General features: G+C 39.0%; 1 protein-coding gene across 3 annotated transcripts in view; it reads right to left on the bottom strand.

Moving 5' to 3' along the window:
- RPS6KA6 (ribosomal protein S6 kinase A6) overlaps positions 1–21,101 on the bottom strand; it is a 166,271-nt gene extending 145,170 nt beyond the window's left edge. For 2 of the 3 annotated variants that reach the window (XM_036439817.2, XM_036439820.2), the window contains exon 1: positions 20,701–21,101. In XM_036439817.2, coding sequence (XP_036295710.1) covers positions 20,701–20,778 — 78 coding nt within the window. In that variant the 5' untranslated portion in view covers positions 20,779–21,101. The remainder of the gene's footprint in view (positions 1–20,700) is intronic. The other variant, XM_036439819.2, reaches the window with a different exon arrangement.
- Between the last annotated feature and the right edge of the window lie 2,623 nt (positions 21,102–23,724).

Here is a 23,724-nt window from a genome sequence, read left to right as displayed (position 1 = left end):
AGATCAAAATTTGAAGAATAACTGCAGTGTAGTGAGTTCCTGAATTTATTTTCCATCTTTATCTCCCGACTTTGATCCAAAGAGAGACTGATTCATGGCACTCTACAGTGAGAATAAGCAAAATTTCCAAGAGAAATTCCACTTTCTGAACAGAAGACCAGGAAAAGATGCACTTTTGAGCAGGTGAGCATAAGAATCCCAAATTTTCTTTTTTCCCCACTTTTATTTTGACTCCCAGTCCTGCTCCAAGTCAAGCCTCAACCAAGAGAAGACCTATATATCTATAGTCAGAGAAACCAAAAAGAGGCCTGTATAATAAGAAAAGTATGGAGATAATTACTGTTACTGTTATATCCTCTCTTTCACTTCACTCCAAGGGTAGCCCCAAAATTTCAGAGTTGTGTGACAGCATGTGATGCTAAGATCCTGAAAGAAACTCACATCTCTGGTCAGAGGAACAATGATAAATGACCCACGATAACTGGAAAATCCGTAGAAGAAATTATGGGGAGGTTAAAATGGGAGGAGGAAATTCCCTGATTATATGTATGAAGAGACAAGAAGTCTTAGTGCCAACAACTGTATGGTTATATAAATTGTGTTTCATTAAAGCTGATTTTAAAAAATGAATGAGTTTCCAAAATTTGGTGAAATGTATAAATTTACAGTTTAAAGCTCAATGAACACCAAGTTGGAGGTGAAATACAAAAGTCAAACATTACTGGAATGAGAACTATCACAGGCAACTCAAAAGGTGATTTGTTAACTCAGATAACCAACCAATAGTAACTTAATTATTACAGGGAAGTAAGTCCAAAGACATAAGAGACTTAAATTCAAAGGCAATTCATTAGTAAAAATGTTTTCTTATTCATATAGTAAAAATTATTGTAGAAAAACAGTAAATAAAACAAAGAGGAACAAAAATAGTGGCATAAACACTGGAAATTGCTATCTCTCACACCCGTCAAAATGACAACTAAAATAGTTGCAGCTGGTACTTATAGCCAATTAGCCTAGAGGCAAATTCTTCCCAGTGATGCCAACAGCAATCAAAGCTCAACTACAAAAAGACTGAACACATCCCACACAGGTGTGCACATAAAGTGCCCAGCTCAGGTGAATGGGGAAGCTGAACAACTGGGCCCTACAGGACATCACCTAAAAAAAGGGCACTCTACCAATTCCAGGATACATGGCAGCTCCACCTAATATGTAGAAACAAACACAGGAAAGCATCCAAAAATGTAGACACAAACAAACATGTCACAAATGAAAGAACAGAAGAAATCTCCAGTAAAAAAGAACTAAATGGAATTCAAGCAAGAAAACTACTACCATGTTTCCCCGAAAATAAGACCTAGCACATGGAAAGATAAGACATCCCCTGAAAATAAAACCTAGCTCAACTTTGGGAGAAAAAATTAATATAAGACACTGTCTTATTTTCAGGGAAACAGGGTAGATACAGAGTTTAAAACAATGGTATAAGGTTCCTCAAGAATCTTAGTGAGAACTTCGAGGGACTTAGTAAAACATTTAAGGATCTTAGTGAGAATTTCAAAGACATGAAAAAGGACCAGTCAAAAATTAAATATTCACCAACTGAAATAAATAATCATTTACAGAGATTCAACAGTGGAATAGAGGATTCTGAAAATGAATCAACAATTTGGAATATGAGAAAGCAAAAAGCACCCAATTGGAAGAACAAAAGAAAAAATAATACAAAAATATCTAGAGTGTAAGGAGCCTACCAACATTTGCATTACAGGGGTGCCAGAAGGAGAAGAGAGAGAGCAACCTATAAAAAACAAAACAAAAGAAAACCACCAGAAAAATGTGTAATAAGTTACTTAACTTCTTAAAGAATTAAAAAAAGAACAACAAGAAAAGCACAGTAAATAGGAAGGAAATATAAAGATCAAAGCATAAATAAATGACATAGAGATTTTAAAAAATACTAGATCAATAAAACAAAGAACTGGTTCTTTGAAAGGATAAATAAGACTGATGAATCTCTATCCAAATGCACCAAGAAACAAAGAGAGAGGACCCCCCCCCAAAAAAAAAATCAGAAACAAAAGAGGTGAAGTAACAACTGACCCCTCAGAAATACAAAGTATCATAAAAAACATGCTATGATATGTTCAACCTTGATGAAACGGACATATTCCAAGGAAAATATAATCTTCCAAAACTTAATCAGGAAGAATCAGAAAACCTGAATAGGCAGATAACTACTGATGAAATTGAAGTGGTAATAAAAAATAAAAATAAATAAAAACTTCAAGCACACCAAAGTTTTTTTCTGGATGACTTCAAAGGAGTGATTTACCAAAACATTCAAAGAAATAAAACCTATCCTCCTCAAACTACTCCAAAAAATCTAAGAGAAAGGAACAGTTCCAAGTTCTCTTCATGAGAACTAGCAATACCATAATTCCCAAACCAGATAAACACTACAAAGAATGAGAATTACAAGCTAATATCCATGATGAACATAGATGGTAACATCCTCAAGGAATGTTTGCAAATGAGATCCAGCCATAAATTAAAAACATCAAACACCATGACCAAGTGGGATTTATTCTGGGGATTCAAGACTGGTACAATATCATCAAATCAATAAATGTGATGCAGCACATTAACAGATTGCAACACAAAAATCACATGATCATATCAATTGATGCAGAAAAAGCATTAAATAAATTCCAACACCCATTTTTTATAAAAACTCTCAGCAAAGTGGGAATAGAGGAATCATATCTCAACATAATAAAAGTTTTATATAACAAACCTACACTCAATATCAGTCTCAATGGGCAAACACTAAAACCATTCCCCCTAATAATAGGAACAAGACAGGGTTGCCCATTTTCATCATTCTTGTCGACATAGTTCAGGAAGTGCTAGCCATAGCAATCAGACAAGATGAAGAAATAATAGACATTCAAGTTAGAAAGGAGGAAGTAAAATTGTCATTATTCACAGATGGCATAATATTGTACATTGAAAAGCCTAAAGACTCCATCAAAAAAGTACTAGATTTAATTTTTTTTAACATGAAAAATTTATTCTTTTATTTTGGGGGAAAAAGCTTTTATACTAACAGCATGGATGGAATTGGAGAGCATTATGCTAAGTGAAATAAGCAAGTCAGGGAAAGAAAAATAACATGATCTCACTCATTTGTGAAGTAAAAAGAACATTATAAACTGATTAACAAAAATAGATACAGAGGCAATAAAGTATCGAACAGACTGTCAAACTACAGTGGGAAGGCTGGGGCAGGTTGGAGGGGAGGATAAGAGATCAACGAAGGACTTGTATGTATGCATTTAAGCATAAACAAAGGATGCAAGACACTGGGGCGGGGGCTAAGGGCATGTGCTGGGGGGTAGGGGAGGCCAGGGAAGGTCAATGGAGACAAAAGGAGACATATGTACTTCTATTTGTAACACACTAAACAATAAAATGAAAAAATACTAGATTTAATAGATGAATTTGGCAACATAGCAGGATATGAAATTATCACCCAGAAAACTGGCATTTTTAAATATATATATTTTTTTATTTTATACAGAGAGGAAGGGAGAAGGATAGAGAGTTAGAAACATCAATGAGAGAGAGACATCGACCAGCTGCCTCCTGCACACTCCCTACTGGGGATGTGCCCGCAAGCAAGGTACATGCCCTTGGCCGGAATTGAACCTGGGACCCTTGAGTCCTCAGGCCGATGCTCTATCCACTGAGCCAAACCAGTTTCGGCAACTGTGGCATTTTTATACACCAATAATGAACTGTCAGAAAGAGATACTAAAAAAAAGAAAAGAAAGAAAATCCCATTTGCCATTGCAACAACAACAACAAAATAAGATACTTAGGAATAAATGTAACCAAGGAGATAAAAGACCTATACTCAGAAAACCACAGAACATTGAAAAGAGAGATAGAGGAAGATATACACAAGTGGAAGAATATACTGTATTTATGGATTGGTAGAATCAACATCAGTAAAATGTCTATACTACTCAAAGCAATCTATAGATGCAATGCAATCGCTATTAAAATACAAATGCATATTTCTTAAACATAGCACAAATTCTCCAAAAATTTATATGAAATTAAAAAAAAAACCACACCAAATAGCCTCAGCAATCTTAAGAAAGAAAAACAAAGTTCAAGGGATCACAATACCAGATATTAAGTTATACTATTGTACAAAGCCACTGTACTCAAAACAGTCTGATGTTAGGGAAATACACACGCACACACACACACACACACACACACACACACACAAGCACACGCACAGGCATATAGACTAAGGGAACAGTAGAGATACTGCAGAAATCAATCCAAGTCATTACGTTCTACTAATATTTGATAAAGGAAGCAAGAGAATACAAAGGGGACAAGACAGTCTCTTCAATAAATGGCATTGGTAAAATTGGACAGGTACATGCAACAAAATGCAACTAGACATCCAACTTACACCATACACAAAAATAAACTCAAAATGGATAAAAGACTTAAATGTAAGACTTGAAACCATAATAATCTTAGAAGAAACCATAGGGTAGCAAAATCTCAGACATCTCTCCTAGCAATATATTTGCTGATCTCATAGGAAAATGAAAACAAAAAAGAAAAATAAACAAATGGGACTACATAAAAATAAAAAGCTTCTGCACAGCAAAATAAACCATTAACAAAACAAGAAGAAAGCCTACTGCATGGGAGAACATACCTGACAATGATACTTCCCATAAGGAGTTAATCTCAAAATTTATAGGGAACTCATACATCTTAACAAAAGGAAGATAACAACCCAATCAAAAATGCACAAAGGGCTGAAACTGGTTTGGCTCAGTGGATAGAGGGTAGGTCTCCAGGTTTGATTCCCCTCAAGGGCATGTATTGTACATTGGTTGCTGGCACATCCCCGGTAGGTGGCAGTTGGTGGATGTTTCTCTCTCATCGACGTTTCTAGCTCTCTATCCCTCTCCCTTCTTCTCTGTGGAAAATGAATAAAATATATTTTTTAAATGCACAAAGGACTTAAATAGGAAGTGGATATACAGAATGCCAAGAGACATATGAAAATTTGCTCAAAGTCACTAATAATCAGAGAGATGCAAATCAAAAAGACAATGAGGGGCCAGAACCGGTTTGGCTCAGTGGAAAGAAAGGTCCCAGGTTCGATTCCAGTCAAGGCATGTACCTTGGTTGTACATCCCCAGTAGGGGGTGTGCAAGGGGCAGCTGATCGATTACTCTCTCTCATCGGTGTTTCTAACTCTCTATCCCTCTCTCTTCCTCTCTGTAAAAAAGCAATAAAATATATTTTTTAAAAGACAATGAGGTACCATATCATACCTGTCAGAATGGCCAGCATCAATAAATCAACAAATGACAAGTACTGGTGAGGATATAAGGAAAAAAAGAACCCTCATGCACTGCTGGTGGGCATGTAGACTGTTGCAGCCACTGTGAAAAATAATATGGAGTTTCCTCAAAAAATTAAACATAGAACTCACATTTGATCCAATAATCCCACTTCTAGGAATATATCCCAAAAGCACCAATCAGAAAGGACATATGCACTCCTATGTTCATAGTGGCAACATTTACAATAGCTAAAATTTGGAAACAGCCTAAGTGCCCATCAGCAGATGAGTGGATTAAAAAATAGTTGTACATCTGCAAAATGGAATACTATGCTGCTGTAAAAAAGAAAGAACTCTTACCATTTGCAAGAGCATGGATGAACATGAAGAGCATTATCCTAAGCAAAATATGCCAGTCAGAGAAAGATAAATATCACATGATCTCACTCATTTGTGGAATATAATAAACAACATAAATTGAAGAACAAAACTAGACCCAGAGATACAGAAGCATCGAACCCACCATCAGACTTCAGAGGGAAGGCAGGAGGGAGGGGTAAGAGATTAACTAAAGGATTTGAATGCATGCATATGAGCATAACCAATGGACACAGACACTAGGAGGGTAAGGGTACGTGCTGGGGGTGGGGGTGGCCAGGCAGAGGTCATAAGGGGGAAAGGATACATATGTAATACTATAGATAATACTTTAAACAATAAAGAATTTAAAAAAGTATCCCCCCCCCAAAAAAAGATGGAAGATAAACAATCCTATTTTAAAAATTGGCAAAGGACCTAAATATTGGTAGACACTTCTCCAAAGTGGACATACAGAAGGCCAAAGGGCATATGAAAAAAATGCTCAAAGTCACTAATTGTTCGAGACATGCAATCAAAACAACAATGAGGTACCCCTCACACCTTTCAGAGTGACTATCATCAACAAATCAACAAAAGACAAGTGTTCCTGAGGATATGTAGAAAAGGAAACCTCCCAGTAGGGGGTGTGCATGAGGCAGCTGATCAATGATTCTTGCTCATGGATGTTTCTAACTCTTTATCCCTCTTTCTTCCTTTCTGTAAAAAAATCAATAAAATGTATTAAAAAAAGAAAAAAAAGAAAAGGGAACCCTAGTGCACTACTAGTGGGAATGCAGACTGGTGCAACCACTGTGGGGAACAGTATGGAGTTGCCTTAAAAAATTAAAAATGAAACTCCCATTGGACCCAGTGATTCTATCTCTAGGAATATATCCTAAGAAATCAGAAGCACCAATAAGAAAGAATATATGCAACTCTAAATTCATAGCAGCACCATTTGCAATAGCTAATATTTGGAAACAACCTAACAGCCCATCAGCAAATAAGTGTATTAAAACACCGTGGCACATCTGCACAACTGAATATTATGTTGCTGTAAAAAAAAGAAAGATACGTTACTATTTGCTACAGCATGGATGGACATGTACAGCATTATGCTAAACAAAATCAGCCAGTGAGAGAAAGATAAGTATCGCTTGTTCTCATTCCTATGTGAAATCTAATGAACAACACAAACTAATGAACAAAAACAGATCCAGAGATAATAGAAGCATCAAGCAGTCTGTTAAACATTAGAGGGAAGGCAGGGGAGGGTGGGTGGGAAGAGATCAACCAATGAACTTGTATGCATATATGCATAACCAAAGGACACAGACAATAGAGTGCTGAAGGTCTGGGATATGGGGCAGAGGGGCTGGGAGAAGTCAATGGGGGGAAAAGGAGATATATGTAATACTTTCAACAATAATGATTTTAAGATATATGAAAATGGTAATAAATGTATATCAACAATGGAATCTTAAAATAATAAAACTAATAAGGAATCCAAATGAACAAAATAAATTGATGAATAAAATGAAAACATGGAACAGATGGAGAAATCTCAAGGGAAAGGGAGAAGGAGAGTCGAGAAAGTTTAACTAAAGATCTTAAATGCATAGATGCATTACCCATGGACAAAAACAATAGGGTGGTGAAGGCTGGGCGTACCACCAAAACAATTTGGAGGGGGGAAATTGGGGTAAAATGAGTGGGACATCTGTAATATTCTCAACAAAGAAGTTTTCTTTTGTGTGTGTGTGTGTGTGTGTGTGTGTGTGTGTGTGTGTGTTTTGTTTTGTTTTTTAAGCAAGAGGAATATATTCTCAAACATCATGATCCTTTGTGACTGTCATAAATGAATGCCAGGAATAAGGGGAGGTAAAGCAAGAATGAAGTACAAAATAAACTGCCATACATACTGAAGTTCCACTATTTTTTAAATATCTATTTTTTATTGGTTTCAGAGAAAAAGGGAGGAGAGTTAGAAATATCAATGATGAGAGAGAATAATTGATCAGCTGCCTCCTGCATGCCCCCTACTGGGGTTCAAGCCTTCAACCCAGGAATGTGCCCTTGACCAGAATCAAATATGGGACACTTCTGTCTGCAGGCTGATGTTCTATCTAGAGCCAAAAAAGATAGGGCAGTGAAGCTCCACTCTTGATGTTGATTTGAACAAGAGGAATCATATTCATATTTAAAAAAAATGTTAATGCTTAAAAAACCATTACAGGTGGTGGTGTGAGGGCATAATGAGCATTTGCATGTTAGCTCTTTATTATATAGGATTGCCAGTGTGCTTCATATGTACCAGCCGGTAGGTCAGATGAATGGTCAGTCACTTAGCCTTTTATATATAGAGATAGATTTGTTATGGTGATTTGTGATGAGTGATCTCTTATGTTACCATTGCAATTATTTGGGGGAGCCACAAACTGTGCCCAGATGAATATAGTACACTTAATTGATAAATTCTGTGTATTTTCTGACCGCTACACTCACCACCCATTCCCCAGCCTATCTCCCTCTCCTCAGCCCTTCCTATTCCTGAGACACAATATTGAAATCAAGCCAATTACTCTACAATGTCATCTAAATGTACCAGTGAAAAGAAGTCACATGGCTCTCACTTTAAATCAAAACCTAGAAATTATTGAGCTTAGTGAATAAGGTATGTCGGAGTCTAGATAAGTACCTAACAATTAGCCAAGTTGTAAAAGAGGTTTAAGGAAAGAAGCCATCTCTACAACATTAAAGTACAAAGTGATGCAGCAAGGGCTGATATACTGTAGAAGTTGCAGCAAATTATCCAGAAGATCTAAGATAATTAATAAAGGTGGGTACACTAAACAACAGATGTCCAATGTAGTTTAAATAACTTTATATTGGAAGAAGATGCCATCTAGGAATTTCATAGGTAGAAAAAAGTCATGCCTGGCTTCAAAGCTTTAAAGAATTAATTGTCTCTCTTGTTAGGGTCTAATACTACTGATGACTTTAATTTGAAGTCAATGCTCATTATGAAAACCCTATGGCCTTTAAGAATTATGTAAATCAACTCTGCCTGTGCTTTATAAATGAAACAAAGCCTGAATGACAGCACATCTGTTTACAACATAGTTTACTGAATAATTTAAGTCCATTGTTGAGCTAAGGGGAAAAAAAATTCCTTTCAAAATATTGACAATGTACTTGGTCACCCTATGTTTAGCTCTGATAGAGATGTATAACAAGATTAATGTTCTTTTAAAAAATAATTGAAAATAAAAAAAGATTAATGTTGTCTTCATGCCTGCTAACACAACATCCATTCTGCAAACAATGACACAAGGGATAATTTTGACTTTTAAATTGTATAATTTAAGAAATACATTTCATAATGTGATAGCTGCCATAGTCATTCCTCTGATGGATGTGAGCAAAGAAAACTGAAAACCTTCTGGAAAGAATTCACAATTCTAGAATCCATTAAAAAACATCAATGTTTTATGGAAAGATGTCAAAATATCAACATGAACAGGAGTTTGGAAGAAGTTGGATCCAATCCTCGTGTATGACTTTCAGAACTTCAAAACTTCAGTAGAGGCACTAACTACAGATGTGGTGGAAATAGCATGAGAACCATAATTATATGTAGAGCCTGAAAATGTGACTGAATTATTGCAATCTCATAACACCTTAATGAATGAGGAGCTGCTTGTTATGAATGAGCAAAGAAAGTAGTTTCTTAAGATGAAATATACTTCTGTTGAAGATTTTTTGAAGTGATAACAAAATATATTATATAAACTTAATTGAAAAAGCAGTGACGGGGTTTGTGAGTATTGACTCCTATTTCTTAAAGTTGTACTGTGTATAAAATGCTATCAAAGAGCATTGCCCCCTACAAATAGTTTGTAAATGAAAGTGTCAACTGATGTGACAAACTTCATTGTTGTCTTATTTTAAGAAATAGCCATTGTCCCTCAAACATTCAGCAACCACCAGGCAAGACCCTCCATCAGTAAAAAAAAGTTATCATTCACTGATGGTAAGCATTTGTTAGTAATAAAGTATTTTTAATTAGGTTATTTATATTTTTAGATATAATGCTATTACACACAACAGATTACAGTATAGTATAAACATAACATATACACAAGAAAATTTTTTAAAAATCATATGATTTGCTTTATTGCAATATTTATTATGGTGGTATGGAACAAAATTAGCAAGCTCTCCAAGATATGCTTGTTGTATTTAATTGTATTTCTTATAAATGATCACAAATACTTTCTGAAATGAAATCATGTGTAAAACACATTCTCTCTCTCTCTCTCTCTCTCTCTCACACACACACACACACACACACACACACAAACACACAGTCACACGGCATGACATCAAGCATACAGATAAAAATCAAGCAGAAAAATAATTTATATAGAATTCATCCAGCATAATTCAGAAAACATCTCTATTATCTACAAAAGCCAAATTAAGCTTATCTCTACATCTACAAACAAAACTAAACTAAACAAAATACACAAAGAACAAAAAAATTAGCAATAACATTAGATAGTCTTTAGAGATTACATAAATGTGTAAACATTGTATAGGAAATTCTGATAAAGTGCAAAAAGGCTGACCAACCATCATAACTCAGCTGTTGAGCATTGATCTATGAACCAGGAGGTCATGGTTAGATTCTCAGTCAGGGCATATGCCCAGATGTTTTACACATGATTTCATTTCAGATATGGGAGGCATGCAGGAGGCATCCAATCAATGATTCTCTTTCATCATTTATGTTGCTATCTCTCTCTCCATCTCCCTTCCTCTCTGATATATATAATTTTTTTAATTACTAAAAGGCTCACTGTAAGATTCCAGCTACCCACCAGATCATCAGAAATGCTGCTAGCCCTAGCCGGTTTGACTCAGTGGATAGAGTGTCAGCCTGGGGACTGAAGGGTCCTGGATCTGATTCCGGTCAAGGCCACATGCCCATGTTGTGCTCTAGATTCCCAATATAGGGTGGGCAGGAGGCAGCTGATCAATTATTCTCTCTCATCACTGATGTTTCTATCTCTTTCCCTCTCCCTTCCTCTCTGAAATAAATAAAAATACATTTTTAAAAAGTTATTAAAAATACCTTCTGGAGGTGGGAAATATCACAGATACGTTACATACCTATCTATATACATACATACACATTTAGATGACACAAATAAAGATCTTAAAACATTTTATTCTAAAATTTTAACCATGAGTCAGGCATAAATTCAGTATGGATAAAAAAGGGACAAATATATTAAATATGACAAGCTCGGGGGAGGCCTACATGGTAGGTCTTATAAACTCAGAGACTGAAAGTCACTACATAGGATGGTCTGAACATACAAATTTCTAAGAGTGGGTCATGGCAAGTAGTCGTGTCTACCTGTAAAAACCTTGACAAAGGTCAATCTTTACCTTAAGTGAGCCTGTATATTACTTTTTGTATCTAATATAAAATACCTTTATCAGAGTGGTGGTGAACACACAATTCAGTATACAGATGATGTGTTGTAGAATTGTGAACCTGAAACCTATATAATATTGTTAAGCAGTGTTATCCCAATAAATTCAATAAAAATAAGAAGAAATGTTGCTAAAGACAAATGACAGCATCCACCAAAATAGAAATGATAGGAAGAGAAAAGAATCGTATATATCAGTGTTTCCCAACCTTCTCTCATGATGAGAATCACCTGGTGGAGTTGTTAAAACACAGATTCCTGAATCCCAACTAAGAAGTGCTAAACTAGAATTTTTGAGAACATATAGGTAAAATTGTATACTTAACTAGTGCTCTAAGACAGATTTTATATACAGAGCACTAAGTTAGGTATGCAATTTTACCTATATGTTCTCAAAAATTCTAGTTTAGCACTTCTTAGTTGGGATTCAGGAATCTGTGTTTTAACAACTCCACCAGGTGATTCTCATCATGAGAGAAGGTTGGGAAACACTGGTATATATCTTCCTCAAAACTATAGATGAGAAAAACTATGAGATGGGTGGTATTAAAACAATATAGGCCAAGAAAGCAGCAGCACCCAGTCAGACCTTATTATGTAATGAGGTAATGATTAGCTCTCTTGATGAAGTAATCAAGGTATGGAAGTATAGAGGCCCTGCCCTGAAGGAACTGACCTGAATATTTCCAGACCAAACTTGTTTATAAAAAATATAGTCTTGGAGGAACTGGGGAGGAACCAGTAAGGGGGAGGGACCATTTCTATTGGGGGAAAAAAAAGGTAAAAGCATTTAAGAAACAAAGATGTCCCTATTCTCTTTTCCACTCTTCATAAACAAGAACCAATCATTATTTCAGAACAAATCTCTGCCACAAGAAGCTATTTAAGGTAAATATTGCTAAAATTTAAAAAGCAAGAATTAATTGCAAGCCCAAGGATCATTTTAAAAGCATGAAAAATGTTTTAGCTTATAATAAGTGCATCCCCCATTGGTAGTAAAGATTATTAAGTATCCAAGCATGACAAGAAATTTTCAGTGTTTTCCTCTTATTCAAGACAATATGAATGAGGGAGTCATTTTAGTTTCTATATCCCCTAGTTATTTTTGTATTATTCCAGTGGTCAGCATAGATACTTATACTGGTAACCAGGCATTAAATATCTGTTAAACTGATTAAGTACTACTACAACATTCCTAATCTCTATGGATTTTTATTCTTTCCTTTGAGTCACAAACATCTAGTTAGTTGCCAAACTCTATTTTTATATTTGCAAAGACTCTACCATCAGCCCTATCCTTTCAACCCCTTCTCCCCTATTTCAAATATCTACTGCTTCCACTGAGTAATACAATAGCCTCCTAGCTGGTATTCCCTATGCTGAAATGGACATATTAGTATAAAAATACAATCTTCAATGATGAAATCAGGAAGAATCTGAAAACTTGAATAGGCTGATAACTACTGGGGAAATTGAAACAGTAATTAAAAAATAATAATAAAAACTTCCAGCAAACAAAAGCCCTGGTCTGGACAACTTCACAGGGGAACTTTACCAAACATTCACAGAAGAACTAAAACCTATTCTCTTCAGACTATTTCAAAAAACTCAAGAGGAAGGAACACTTCCAAGCTCCTTCTATGAAGCCAGCATTACTTTAATCCCCCCAAAAATAAAGATGATACAAAGAAAGACAATTACATGTGATCAACATAGATGGTGAAATCCTCAAAAATATGTTAGCAAATCAGATCCAGCAATGTGGTAAAAAAATCATACACCATGGCCAAGTGGTATTTATTCTGGGAATGCAAGGCTGGAACAATATTCACAAATGTGAATACATGTGATATATCACAAATAAATGAAGGACAGAAATCACATGATCCTATCAATTGATGCAGAAAAAGTATTCAATAAAATCTAACACCCATTTTAATAAAAACTCTCAGCAAACTGGGAATAGAGGGATAATACCTCAACATAATAAAAGTCATATATGACAAACCTACAGCCAACATCATACTCAATGTGCAAAAACTAAACAATTTTGTTTAACAACAGAAACAAGACAGACATGTGTGCTTTCACCACTATTATTTAACACTAGAGGCCCAGTGCCTGAAATTTGTATATGGGGGTGTGTGTTCCTCAGCCCAAGCTGCACCCTCTCCAATCTGGGACCCCTCGAGGGATAATCAGGCCTAAATGGGCAGTCAGACATCCCTCTCACAATCCAGTACTGCTGGCTCCCGATTGATCACCTGCTTGCCTTCCTGATTGCCTCTTACTGCTTCTGCCTGCCAGCCTGATCACCCCCTAATCACTCCCCTGTCAGCTTGATTGATGCCTAACTGCTCCCCTGGCAGCCTATTTGTCCCTAGCTATGCTCCCTTGCAGGCCTGGTCACCCCTAACTGCCCTCTCCTGCAGGGCTGGTCCCCCCAACTGCTCTCTCCTGCAGCCCTGGGTCCCCCCCAACTGCCCTTCCCTGCAGGCTGGGTCACCCCCAACTTCCCTTCTCTGCCAGCCTGATCACCCATAACTGCCTTCCTCTGCTGGCTTGATTGCCCCCAACTGCCCTCCCTTGCAGGCCTGATCACCCACAACTGCCCTTTCTTGCGGACCTGGTCCCTCCCAACTGCCCTCGTCTGTTGGCCATCTTGTGGCAGCCATCTTGTTACTGCATGGGGGCAGCCATCTTGGTGTTGTAGTGATGGCCAATTTGCATATTATTATTTTATTAGATAGGATAGAGGCCTGGTGCACAGGTGGGGGCCAGCTGGTTTGCCCTTCAGGGTGTCCTGGATCAGGGTGGGGGCTTCCTTGAGGCATGGGGTGTCCTGTGCGAGGAGTCTGTGGTGGTTTGCAGGATGGCCACATCCCCCTTCGACTCAAGTAGAGGCCCTGGTATCTGGGATTTATTTATTTTCTATAATTGAAACTTTGTAGCCTTAAGCAGAAGCCAAGGCAGGCCAGGGCTGCAGAAACTTGGCTTTCTCCATCACCAGGGGGCAACTCAAGTCTCCTGCTCTCTCCAGCTCTGTGGCTGCCGCCATTTTTGTTGGAATTTGTTTATCTTCTATAATTGAAACTTTGTAACCTTAAATGGAGGCCAAGGCAGGCCAAGGCAGGCAGAAAACTTGGCTTCCTCCATTGCCTGGGAAACCCTAGCCTCCTTGGCTGCAGACATCTTGGTTGGGTTAATTTGCATACTCACTCCTAATTGGGTGATGGGTGTGGCTTGTAGGTATAGCAGAGATATGGTCAATTTTCATATTGCTCTTTTATTAGATAAGATAGTAATGTATGTCCTAGCCACAGTGATCAGATAAAAATTTAAAAAAAGACTTCCAAATTGGAAAGGAGTAAGTAAAACTGGCATTATTAGCAGATGACATGATAATGTACATAGAAAACCCTAAATACTCCACCAAAAAATTGCTAGACTTAATAAATAAATTTGGCAACATAGTAGGATACAAAATTAGCACCCAGAAGTCATTGGCATTTATTTTTATTTTTTATTAAGGTATTATATGTGTACATATCTTACCATTTCCCCCCCACCCCACTCCTATACATGCCCTCTCCTCCCAGAGTTTTGTGTCCATTGATTATGTTTATATGCATGCACACAAGTCTTTCTGTTGATCTCTTATCTCCCCCACATCTCCCTAACCTTTATACACCAATAATGAACTTAAAAAAGAGAAACTAAAATAAATAAATAAATAAATAATTCCCATTTACTATTGCAACAACAATAAAAAATAAGATACTTAGGAATAAACTTAATCAAGGGGATAAAAGAACTGTACTCAGAAAACTACAAGCTATTGAAAAAATAGATCAAGGAGGATACAAACAAGTGGAAGATTATACAGTGTTCATGGATTGGTAGAATCAACATCAGTAAAATGTCCATACTATCCAAAGCAATCTATAGATTCAATGCAATCCTTATTAAAATACTAACGGCATAATTCAAAGTTCTAGAACAAACACTACTAATTTCTTTTATGGAACCCAAAAGCCCCCGAATAGCCACAGCAATCTTGAAAAAGAAAAACAAAGTTCAAGGAATCACTATACCAGATATCAAGTTATACTACAAAGCCACTGTAGTGGAAACAGCCTGGTACTGACACAAGAACAGGCATATAGATAAATGGAACAGAACAGACACCCCAGGAACCAACTTAAGCCATAAAGTTCAATTAATATTTGATAATGAAGGCAAAAAACATACAATGGAGTCAAGAGAAGCTCTTCAATTAATGGTGTTGGAAAAATTGAACAGATAAATGCAAAAAAAAAAAATGAAACTAGACCACCAATTTATACCATACAGAAGAATAAACTCAAAGTGGATAAAAGTTTTAAATGTAAGTTGTGAAATCATAAAAAATCTTAGAAGAAACTATAAGAAGCAAAATCTCAGACATCTGTCATAGCAGTATGTTTACCAATACATCTCTTAGGGCAGTGGTCGGCAAACCGCAGCTCACAAGCCACATGCCAGCTCTTTGGCCCCTTGAGTGTGGCTCTTCTACAAAATACCACGTGTGGACACACACATACAGTGCGATTGAAACTTCGCAGAAGTCGGTTTTCGGCCTGGGTGAGTCTATTTTGAAGAAGTGCTTCTAACGCCAAGCCAAACTCAAGGGACCCAAAGAGCTTCATGTGGCTCGCAAGCCGTGGTTTGCAGACCACTGTCCTAGAGCATAGAAAAGGGAACCCTAGTATACTGTTGGTGGGAATGTACACTGCTGCAGCCATCATGAAAAACAGTATGGAGTGTCCTCAAAAAATTAAATATAGAATTGCCATTTGACCCAGTAATCCCACTTCTGGGAATATGTCTTAAGAATTTCGAAACACCAATCAGAAAAATTGTATGCAACCCTACATCCATAGCAACACAATTTACCATAGCTAAAATCTGGAAACAGCCCAAGTGTCCATCAGTAGATGAGTAGATAAAAAAGCTGTAGTACAGCCAGTTCCAGTGTACCTCAGTGGTTGAGCATCAACCTATGAAACTTTTTTCCAGTAGCCAACAGAGCCTATATTTCCTTTTCAGGCCATTATCCACTTCTCACTGGAACCAAGCTAGTTCTTGTTTGAAACCTCCAACACATTTTTCTATAAGAAAATTCTAGTGTTTAAGCTCTTCATCATTACACCTCTCTATTGTGCCCTGGTCTGAAAGTGTAACTACCTTTAATAATTTTTCCTGTGGGAAAATACGTTGCCTTAAACAACCAATTTTCACACTTCTGAATGATAATTCAAAGGTTAACAATGACCCATGAAACAAGACAAATAAAAGATATTGAAAAAGATCTTTTAATCCATAATATATGGTAATGTATATAATGTTTAATTTTACCATGATTTAAACACACAGAAATTCCCTTTCACATGAAAATTAATAGATTCTTAGGTTTTATTTAAGAATGCCAACATATTTTCGAAATACATATTTACAATGAAAGCATCCTTAGTCTCCAAAACTATCACAATTGAAGGCCGTAAGGTTCATGCTCAAAGGTTAACATCTCTAAAGCCAACATCAACAAAAATGTAATTAGAATAAATTCTCAAAGGAATACCATTATAAACAAATAACAACAAAAACTTCTACTAAATACTAATCAGGCCTGTTTATATGTAGCATTTAGTCTTCACCTAGAATATTTGAATTAAATCATTTTAAGGGTTAAATCTAAAAATGCAGAAATACTATCTTCACCACATTACTTTCACCTTTCATATTACCATATTTTCCGGCGTATAAGACGACCCCCTAATTTTACAGTTAAAACATAGGTTTAGGCCTATATTCGCTGTATAAGACTACCCCCCACTTCCGAGGCAACACCAGTTCTTTTTTTAATAGACCGCCTCTAACTCTGGCCAATCTGAGCAGGCTTTTTACTAGCACACAGTGTAGCTTCGGGTACAGAACATGTACACTGTGTTCGGGTACAGAACATGTACACAGTGTAGCTTCAGGTACAGAACATGTACACCGTGTTTGGGTACAGAACATGTACACAGTGTAGCTTCGGGTATAGAACATGTACACTGTGTTCTAGTAAAAAGCCTGCTCAGATTGGCCAGGGTCAGAGAGGCGGTCTATTAAAAAAAGAACTGGTGTTGCCTCAGAAGTGGGGGGTAGTCTTATACAGCGAATATAGGCCTAAACCTATGTTTTAACTGTAAAATTAGGGGGTCGTTTTATACGCCAGAAAATACGGTAATTCATAGGGATTAACAATTTTCTTTTTCTTTCTTTCTTTTTTTTTTTTTAATAAACCATTTCCAGGTTCTTTTTTTTTTTTTAATATATTTTATTGATTTTTTACAGAGAGGAAGGGAGAGGGATAGAAAGCCAGAAACATCGATGAGAGAGAAACATCTACCAGCTGTCTCCTGCACACCCCCCACCGGGGATGCGCCTGCAACCAATGTACATGCCCTTGACAGGAATCGAACCTGGGACCTTTCAGTCCGCATACCGACACTCTATCCACTGAGCCAAACCGATTTCGGCAGGATTAACAATTTTCATTGGAGTATTTTTTCCAAATTGCTGAGGTAAACAGACCCATTGTTAAATCTCTACTATATCTAAAACATACTGCAAAAAAATAAAAAACCGTGTGTAGTAATTACAATAGAAAATACTTAAAATAGCCGGGACCAGTTTGGCTCAGTGGATAGAGTGTCTGCCTGCGGACTGAAAGGTCCTGGGTTCGATTCCGGTTGAGGGCATGTACCTTGGTTGCGGGCACATCCTCAGTAGGGGGTGTGCAAGAGGCATCTGATTGATGATTCTCTCTAATCGATGTTTCTAACTCTATCCCTCTCTCTTCCTCTCTGTGAAAAATCAATAAAATATATTTTTAAAAAATTAAAAAAAGAAAATACTTGAAATAAAAATAAAGAAAACACTTATACAGTAAAAGTTAACAAAAATAATAAAATAGTAGGCATGTGAAAGGCTACCCCCCCCCCCAAACCATCCTTATTCAACTGGTTTTAAAAACCAGATACCTGAGTCTGTCAGTAGATTACATACATTAATAAAACAGTAATTCCTCTGCTCTTAAATAGTCTATCCAGAAAATTCTTGGAAGTATAAAGCATCCCTACATTCTAAAAAGAAATGAACCCCTCTTCATTTGTCCTGTTCATAATAGATGTAGAATATGAAATGTATTTGGGAATTGCTTAATTCTATAGTAAATCCTATATGATAAAAAGGTAATATGCAAATTGACCATCATACCCTCACACAATATGGCCTCCCCCATGTGGTCACAAGATGGCCACCACAAGATGGCCAGCAGGGGAAGGCAGTTGTGGCCAACCAGGCCTCAGGGAAGGGAGGGCAGTTGGGGGTGACCATTCCTGAAGGGGAAGGCAGTTCAGATTGACCATGCCTGCCAAGGAGGGCAGTTGGGGGTAATTGGGTCAGCAGGGGAGGTCAGTTAGGATAAGGTGACCAGATTTTGAAATTGGTAAAGTGGGACACCATAGACGAGGGGGGGGGGGTTTGAGGATCTCTTGGGGTTCTCCCGCCGTTCCCTAAGTTTGTTCTGCATTCTTTCCAAAAATTGGGACTTTTTAAAAACGCTGTGGGATGCGGGACAAAATGTTAAAAATCAGGACTGTCCCACCAAAAGTGGGACATCTGGTCACCTTAAGTTAGGGGCAACTATGCCTGCAGGGGAGGGCAGTTGGGGGGGGGTCCTGGTCTACAGGGGAGGACAGCTGGGGGCAATCAGGTTGGCAGGGGGGTAGTCATTGATCAGGCCTACAGGGGATCAGGCTGGCAGGCAGGCAAGCAGTTGGGACCAGCAGTCCCGGATTATGAGAGGGATGTCCCCTGAGGCGGTCACATATTGGAGAGGGTACAGGCTGGGTTGAGGGACAACCCCCTCCCCCAGTGCATGAATTTTGTGCACGGGCCTCTAGTATTCCCTAGTAGTAGAAAGGACTCAACTTTAGACGCCTGAATGTGTTTCCACTACATTCTTGTTAAAAGTTATCCTGGCATGTAATTTTAACCCAGCTCAGTTGGAAATCTGCAAAGAAAAAAGAATAGTTAGACAAGAGTCCAAAGTGTATTTTTGAGGATGGAGTGATACTTAAAGACAAATGTGCACCTTGAGACACTGAGGATTTCAAGTCTTTTCTCAAAAAATACTACTATTGGTAGTTTGTCATTCAAGTATTTTTAGAAGGTCTATGGTGGCCTCTACTGTAGTACTAGGCTGTTAATTGATTAAGTTATTAGAAAAGGATCTGACTTTCTATCCCAAAAGTACAGTTATTGTGCTTAAATGCTGCCTGCTTTTAATAGCAACAACAAACAACAATAAAGCTAAGTACCTGTGCACATTCAAATTCTCACTGCACAGCTGATCAAAGTTCAACCCCAACAGTTTCAGAAGAGGATCAGGAAAAGAGAAGAACCTAAATATTGTGGTTAAATCTCGCTGTCTAATCAAAGATACATCATATAAGGTCTGGGATTTATATGTGTCTTTTATGGAACAATGGGGCAGAGGAGACAACAGTTGTGAAAGGCAGAAAGAAGGGGCGGAGGAAAGGGGGCGGTAAAAAGAGGGACCACAGAGGATGCTGTAGAGCAGTGTTTCCCAAACTTTTGACATATGTGTACCCCTTCTATAATTTTCGTAATGCTGCGTACCCCTCATACTCATGAGAACGTAGAATTAGGCGCAGCTAAGCACAGTGCAGTGCATATCCCCACCAAACTCCGGTGCAACGCGTACCCCCACCAAATTCATCTCGTACCCCTGGGGGTACGCGTACCACACTTTGGGAAACACTGCTAGAACATCACCTGAATGTAGATTAAGAAATCTGGCGTCCAGCTAATAGGTACCGGGGTTGTTACAAAAAAAGACACAAGCCACACAGAAATGAGAAAGCCAAGTCACTAAGGTGCACTTATGCCTAGGTGCAAATGTCCCCAGTGACTTAGTCAACTTAGTGTTTTGTTGCCCTGAGTTCCTTAAACGCCCACGATTCAACAGAGAGCTGAAGTTAGCAGCTGTCCCTCAAAGTGTTCCCAGAGAAGGGAGAGAGACTTGCGAACCCAACGTGACACCTGGTGCACCCCCTAGTCCCACTCTAGATCGCAAGCGCAGAAACTTAGTCACAACTCCAGAGCAGCCAGCGAGGCAGGCATCCTCCCCACAACTGAGCGCGCCAGCTAGTCCCTGCCTGCTCTGAGGGAAGGGACAGCTGGGACAGCGCTTGTTGAACCATCCTGCAGCCTGCAGAGGGCTTACTTGGGCGCCCTGCGCCCAGCCCCACGCCCCTTCTTTCTGGAGTTCCCGCCAGGGTTTGGAGGGAAGGATGGGGGTGGCTCCAGCCCCCCCTTGGCCACCACACTAACCTCGCAGCTGTTCGCGCCGCCACCAAACACCTCCATGTCGTGATCCCAGGGCTCCTCCTGAGGAGCGAATGGAAGCATCACCCCTTCAGGAGCGCAGAAACGGGAGCTGCAGACCACGGGCACGGCCGTGCATCCTGTCCGTGGAGCTCTCCTGCCGCCGCCAAAACCTTCCAGCCCCGCCTTCGGCGACCTCTACTCTAGCCCGTGGGTACCTCCGAGGCTGGGAGCAGGAGGTCACATCCTCCAGGAGGAGCTGCCGCTCCCCATAGAGAAGACAACTCCGGTCTGTCTCTCCTGGAGCTGCTGCTCCGCTCAGCACTGCCTCCGCCTAGACTGTCGCTTGGCGGTGACCCCCACCCTCACCCCGCCTCCCTGAGCACCCTCCCCGCTCCCAGCTCTGTCAATATGGCGGCAGCGGCGGCTTTACCTGTGCGGTGCCTAGACAACCTCCCTCCCCCCACCCCACCCCACCCCACGGAGGCACAATAGCGTCACCAACACGTCAGTGGAGATTCCCTAGCCTGGGGTGATGGGGGTGTGGGGAAAGGAGGCGGGGGCGAGTTGGGAGGACCGCGTGGTGGGGGGTGGGAAAGAGGGGAGGTGCTGGGCGGGGGGAGGCCGGGGAGAAGTAGTAGAAGTCACAGCCAGCGCCCGGGCAAACCTGCCCACTTCACGGAGCATGCGCGGCACTGCTCACACATGCTCAGCAGGCCCTCACAAGTCTCTGAAGCAGCCTGGCGCTGGGAGGATTCCCCCAAAAGATGCAGAAACGTGGTGACCCTTCTAAACAGTGTCAGGGAAAACTCAAGGAACATCTACTTGCAGGGCTCACAAAAGCACGTGTCCTCTACACCGAACCACGATTTTAGTCCATTATATATATATTAGCCTCCAAGAAGCGGGAAGTAGAAAGAAATAGCTTTTAAAATAAATTAGTATATCTGTGGTCCCTAACTCCTCCCCTCCCACCCCCTGCACCCCCTTTTCCAGCTGGTCCCTCTAAGGCTGTTTCTGCTGTTTGCATTCATACTATTGATGACACACTGTAGTGTACACACACACACACACACACACACACACACATACACACATACACACATACACACCACTTATTGGACTCTACTTGTTGCAATGAAGGTGGAATATATAGGGGTGAGCAAAAGGATTCCAGTTGTGAGTACGTGAAACACAGTTTATTTTTGTATTATTAATTATTTTATTATTTTTCATATAAACAACTATAAACCTACTTTTGACCACCCCAGTATAAAAGATAACCTTGCCTCCACCCAGCTTTACTGCTTTGCTACTCAAAACCACACTGTACTAAGTGCTAGAGACGAAACTGAGACAAAATAGACTCTCACACATAGTAGATGCGACCTTTGACACTTCAAACAGACTTAAAAGAGCAACTGTAACAGTGACTAAGCTAGCTCAGTACTTTGGAGAGGTTTCTAATGTTGGGTGTACAACACAGAATCTCCTACACCTAAGGCTATTGTGTTGTGCTACAGAAAAACAATAAACTATGCCCTCCATTTATTTCATAATAGAGCTTCCACTCGACCACAAAGATTGGCTCACTGAATTGCAAACGAGGATCATTAATATTGCCCTCCCACTACTCTCCTTAAAATCACAGGGAGAGAGCTTTATGAATATAATTCTGTAAAAGTGAAAGCTTAGATAATAGTGGGTACACGCCGAAACCAGCTTGGCTCAGTGGATAGAGCATCAGCCTGGGGACTGAGGGGTCCCGGGTTCGATTCCGGTCAAGGGCATGTACCTGGGTTGTGGACGCATCACCAGTAGGAGGTGTGCAAGATGCAGCTGATCAATTATTCTCTCTCATCAATGTTACTAACTCTTTATCCCTCTTCTTTCCTCTCTGTAAAAAAATCAATAAAATATATTTAAAGAAAAGAAAATAGTGGGTACATGAAGCTATAAACAATTCAAATATGTGAGTATGCATGCATGCCATGCATGCACGCATAAAGTTGTGTTTAGCTAAAAAGAGAGTGTTCTTAACTAAGGCCAACCTTTCTGAGCACTGGATTGCATCCATTATTGCCTATTCATTCAAAGGCTTTGTCTGCAATTCCACACCCATCTCTTTCACAGCAACTATTTTCCTCCCTCTCCTGGACTTCTCCCATCAGCAAAAACTATGCTGTTACTGACTTCAACTTGCTGGTCCACACATTAGCATTTCATATAGTTCATGAATTTCTGTTTCCTGTTCATTTTTTTTCTATGTCATTGGCCATTTCTTCTTAGTGTCCTTTATTGGATCACTCCTCATCTTCCCAAGCTCTAAAATTTGTTAACTTCAGGGCTTGATACTCCACCTCTGTCTCCCCCAATATCCATGAGGGATTTCCCCATATCCGATTCAGTTCCACTGCTTTAAATTCCATGTATATGCTGAAGACTCTCACATTTTATGAACTACAAACTCATGCAACTTGCCTATACTACCTGGATAGTAATAGGTATCTCAAACTTAACCTAGTCAAAACTGAGTTCTCAATTTAACCCCAATAAACCTGTTCCCCAGATTTGTATAGGGAAATTAATGACCTCTACCATCCACCTAGTTTACTGCTCAAATCTCACTTTAAAGGCCTTCTATAACCATCCTTTATAAAACACCATCCTCATAAGTATCTAGCCTCATCCTGCTTTTTCTTCATAATATCAATCAACATGTGGTTGTGATATATTTTTATTCCCCACAGAAACCTTGCATAAAGCCCAGAACATTCATTTAATAAATATACCACACCACCTATACGAGTATTAAAAAACTTATGGTGAATGTATTACTTTGCTTCTATATAAAATTTAACCTTTATATACTGTATATATTCATTCATTCAGCATTCTCCTTAACCTATAAATATGCACACATCTCTCTCATTTAAAAAAAGTAAGTATTGCCCTAGCTGGTTTGGTTCAGTGGACAGAGCATTGGCCTTTGAACTAAAAGGTCCCAGGTTCGATTCCAGTCAAGGGCAC

Source organism: Pipistrellus kuhlii, unplaced genomic scaffold (assembly GCF_014108245.1).
Source record: "Pipistrellus kuhlii isolate mPipKuh1 unplaced genomic scaffold, mPipKuh1.p scaffold_m20_p_16, whole genome shotgun sequence".
Classification (NCBI taxonomy): Eukaryota; Metazoa; Chordata; class Mammalia; order Chiroptera; family Vespertilionidae; genus Pipistrellus; species Pipistrellus kuhlii.
The sequence above is the reverse complement of the archived record's forward strand: the minus strand, read 5'-3'. Positions and strand labels throughout refer to the sequence as shown.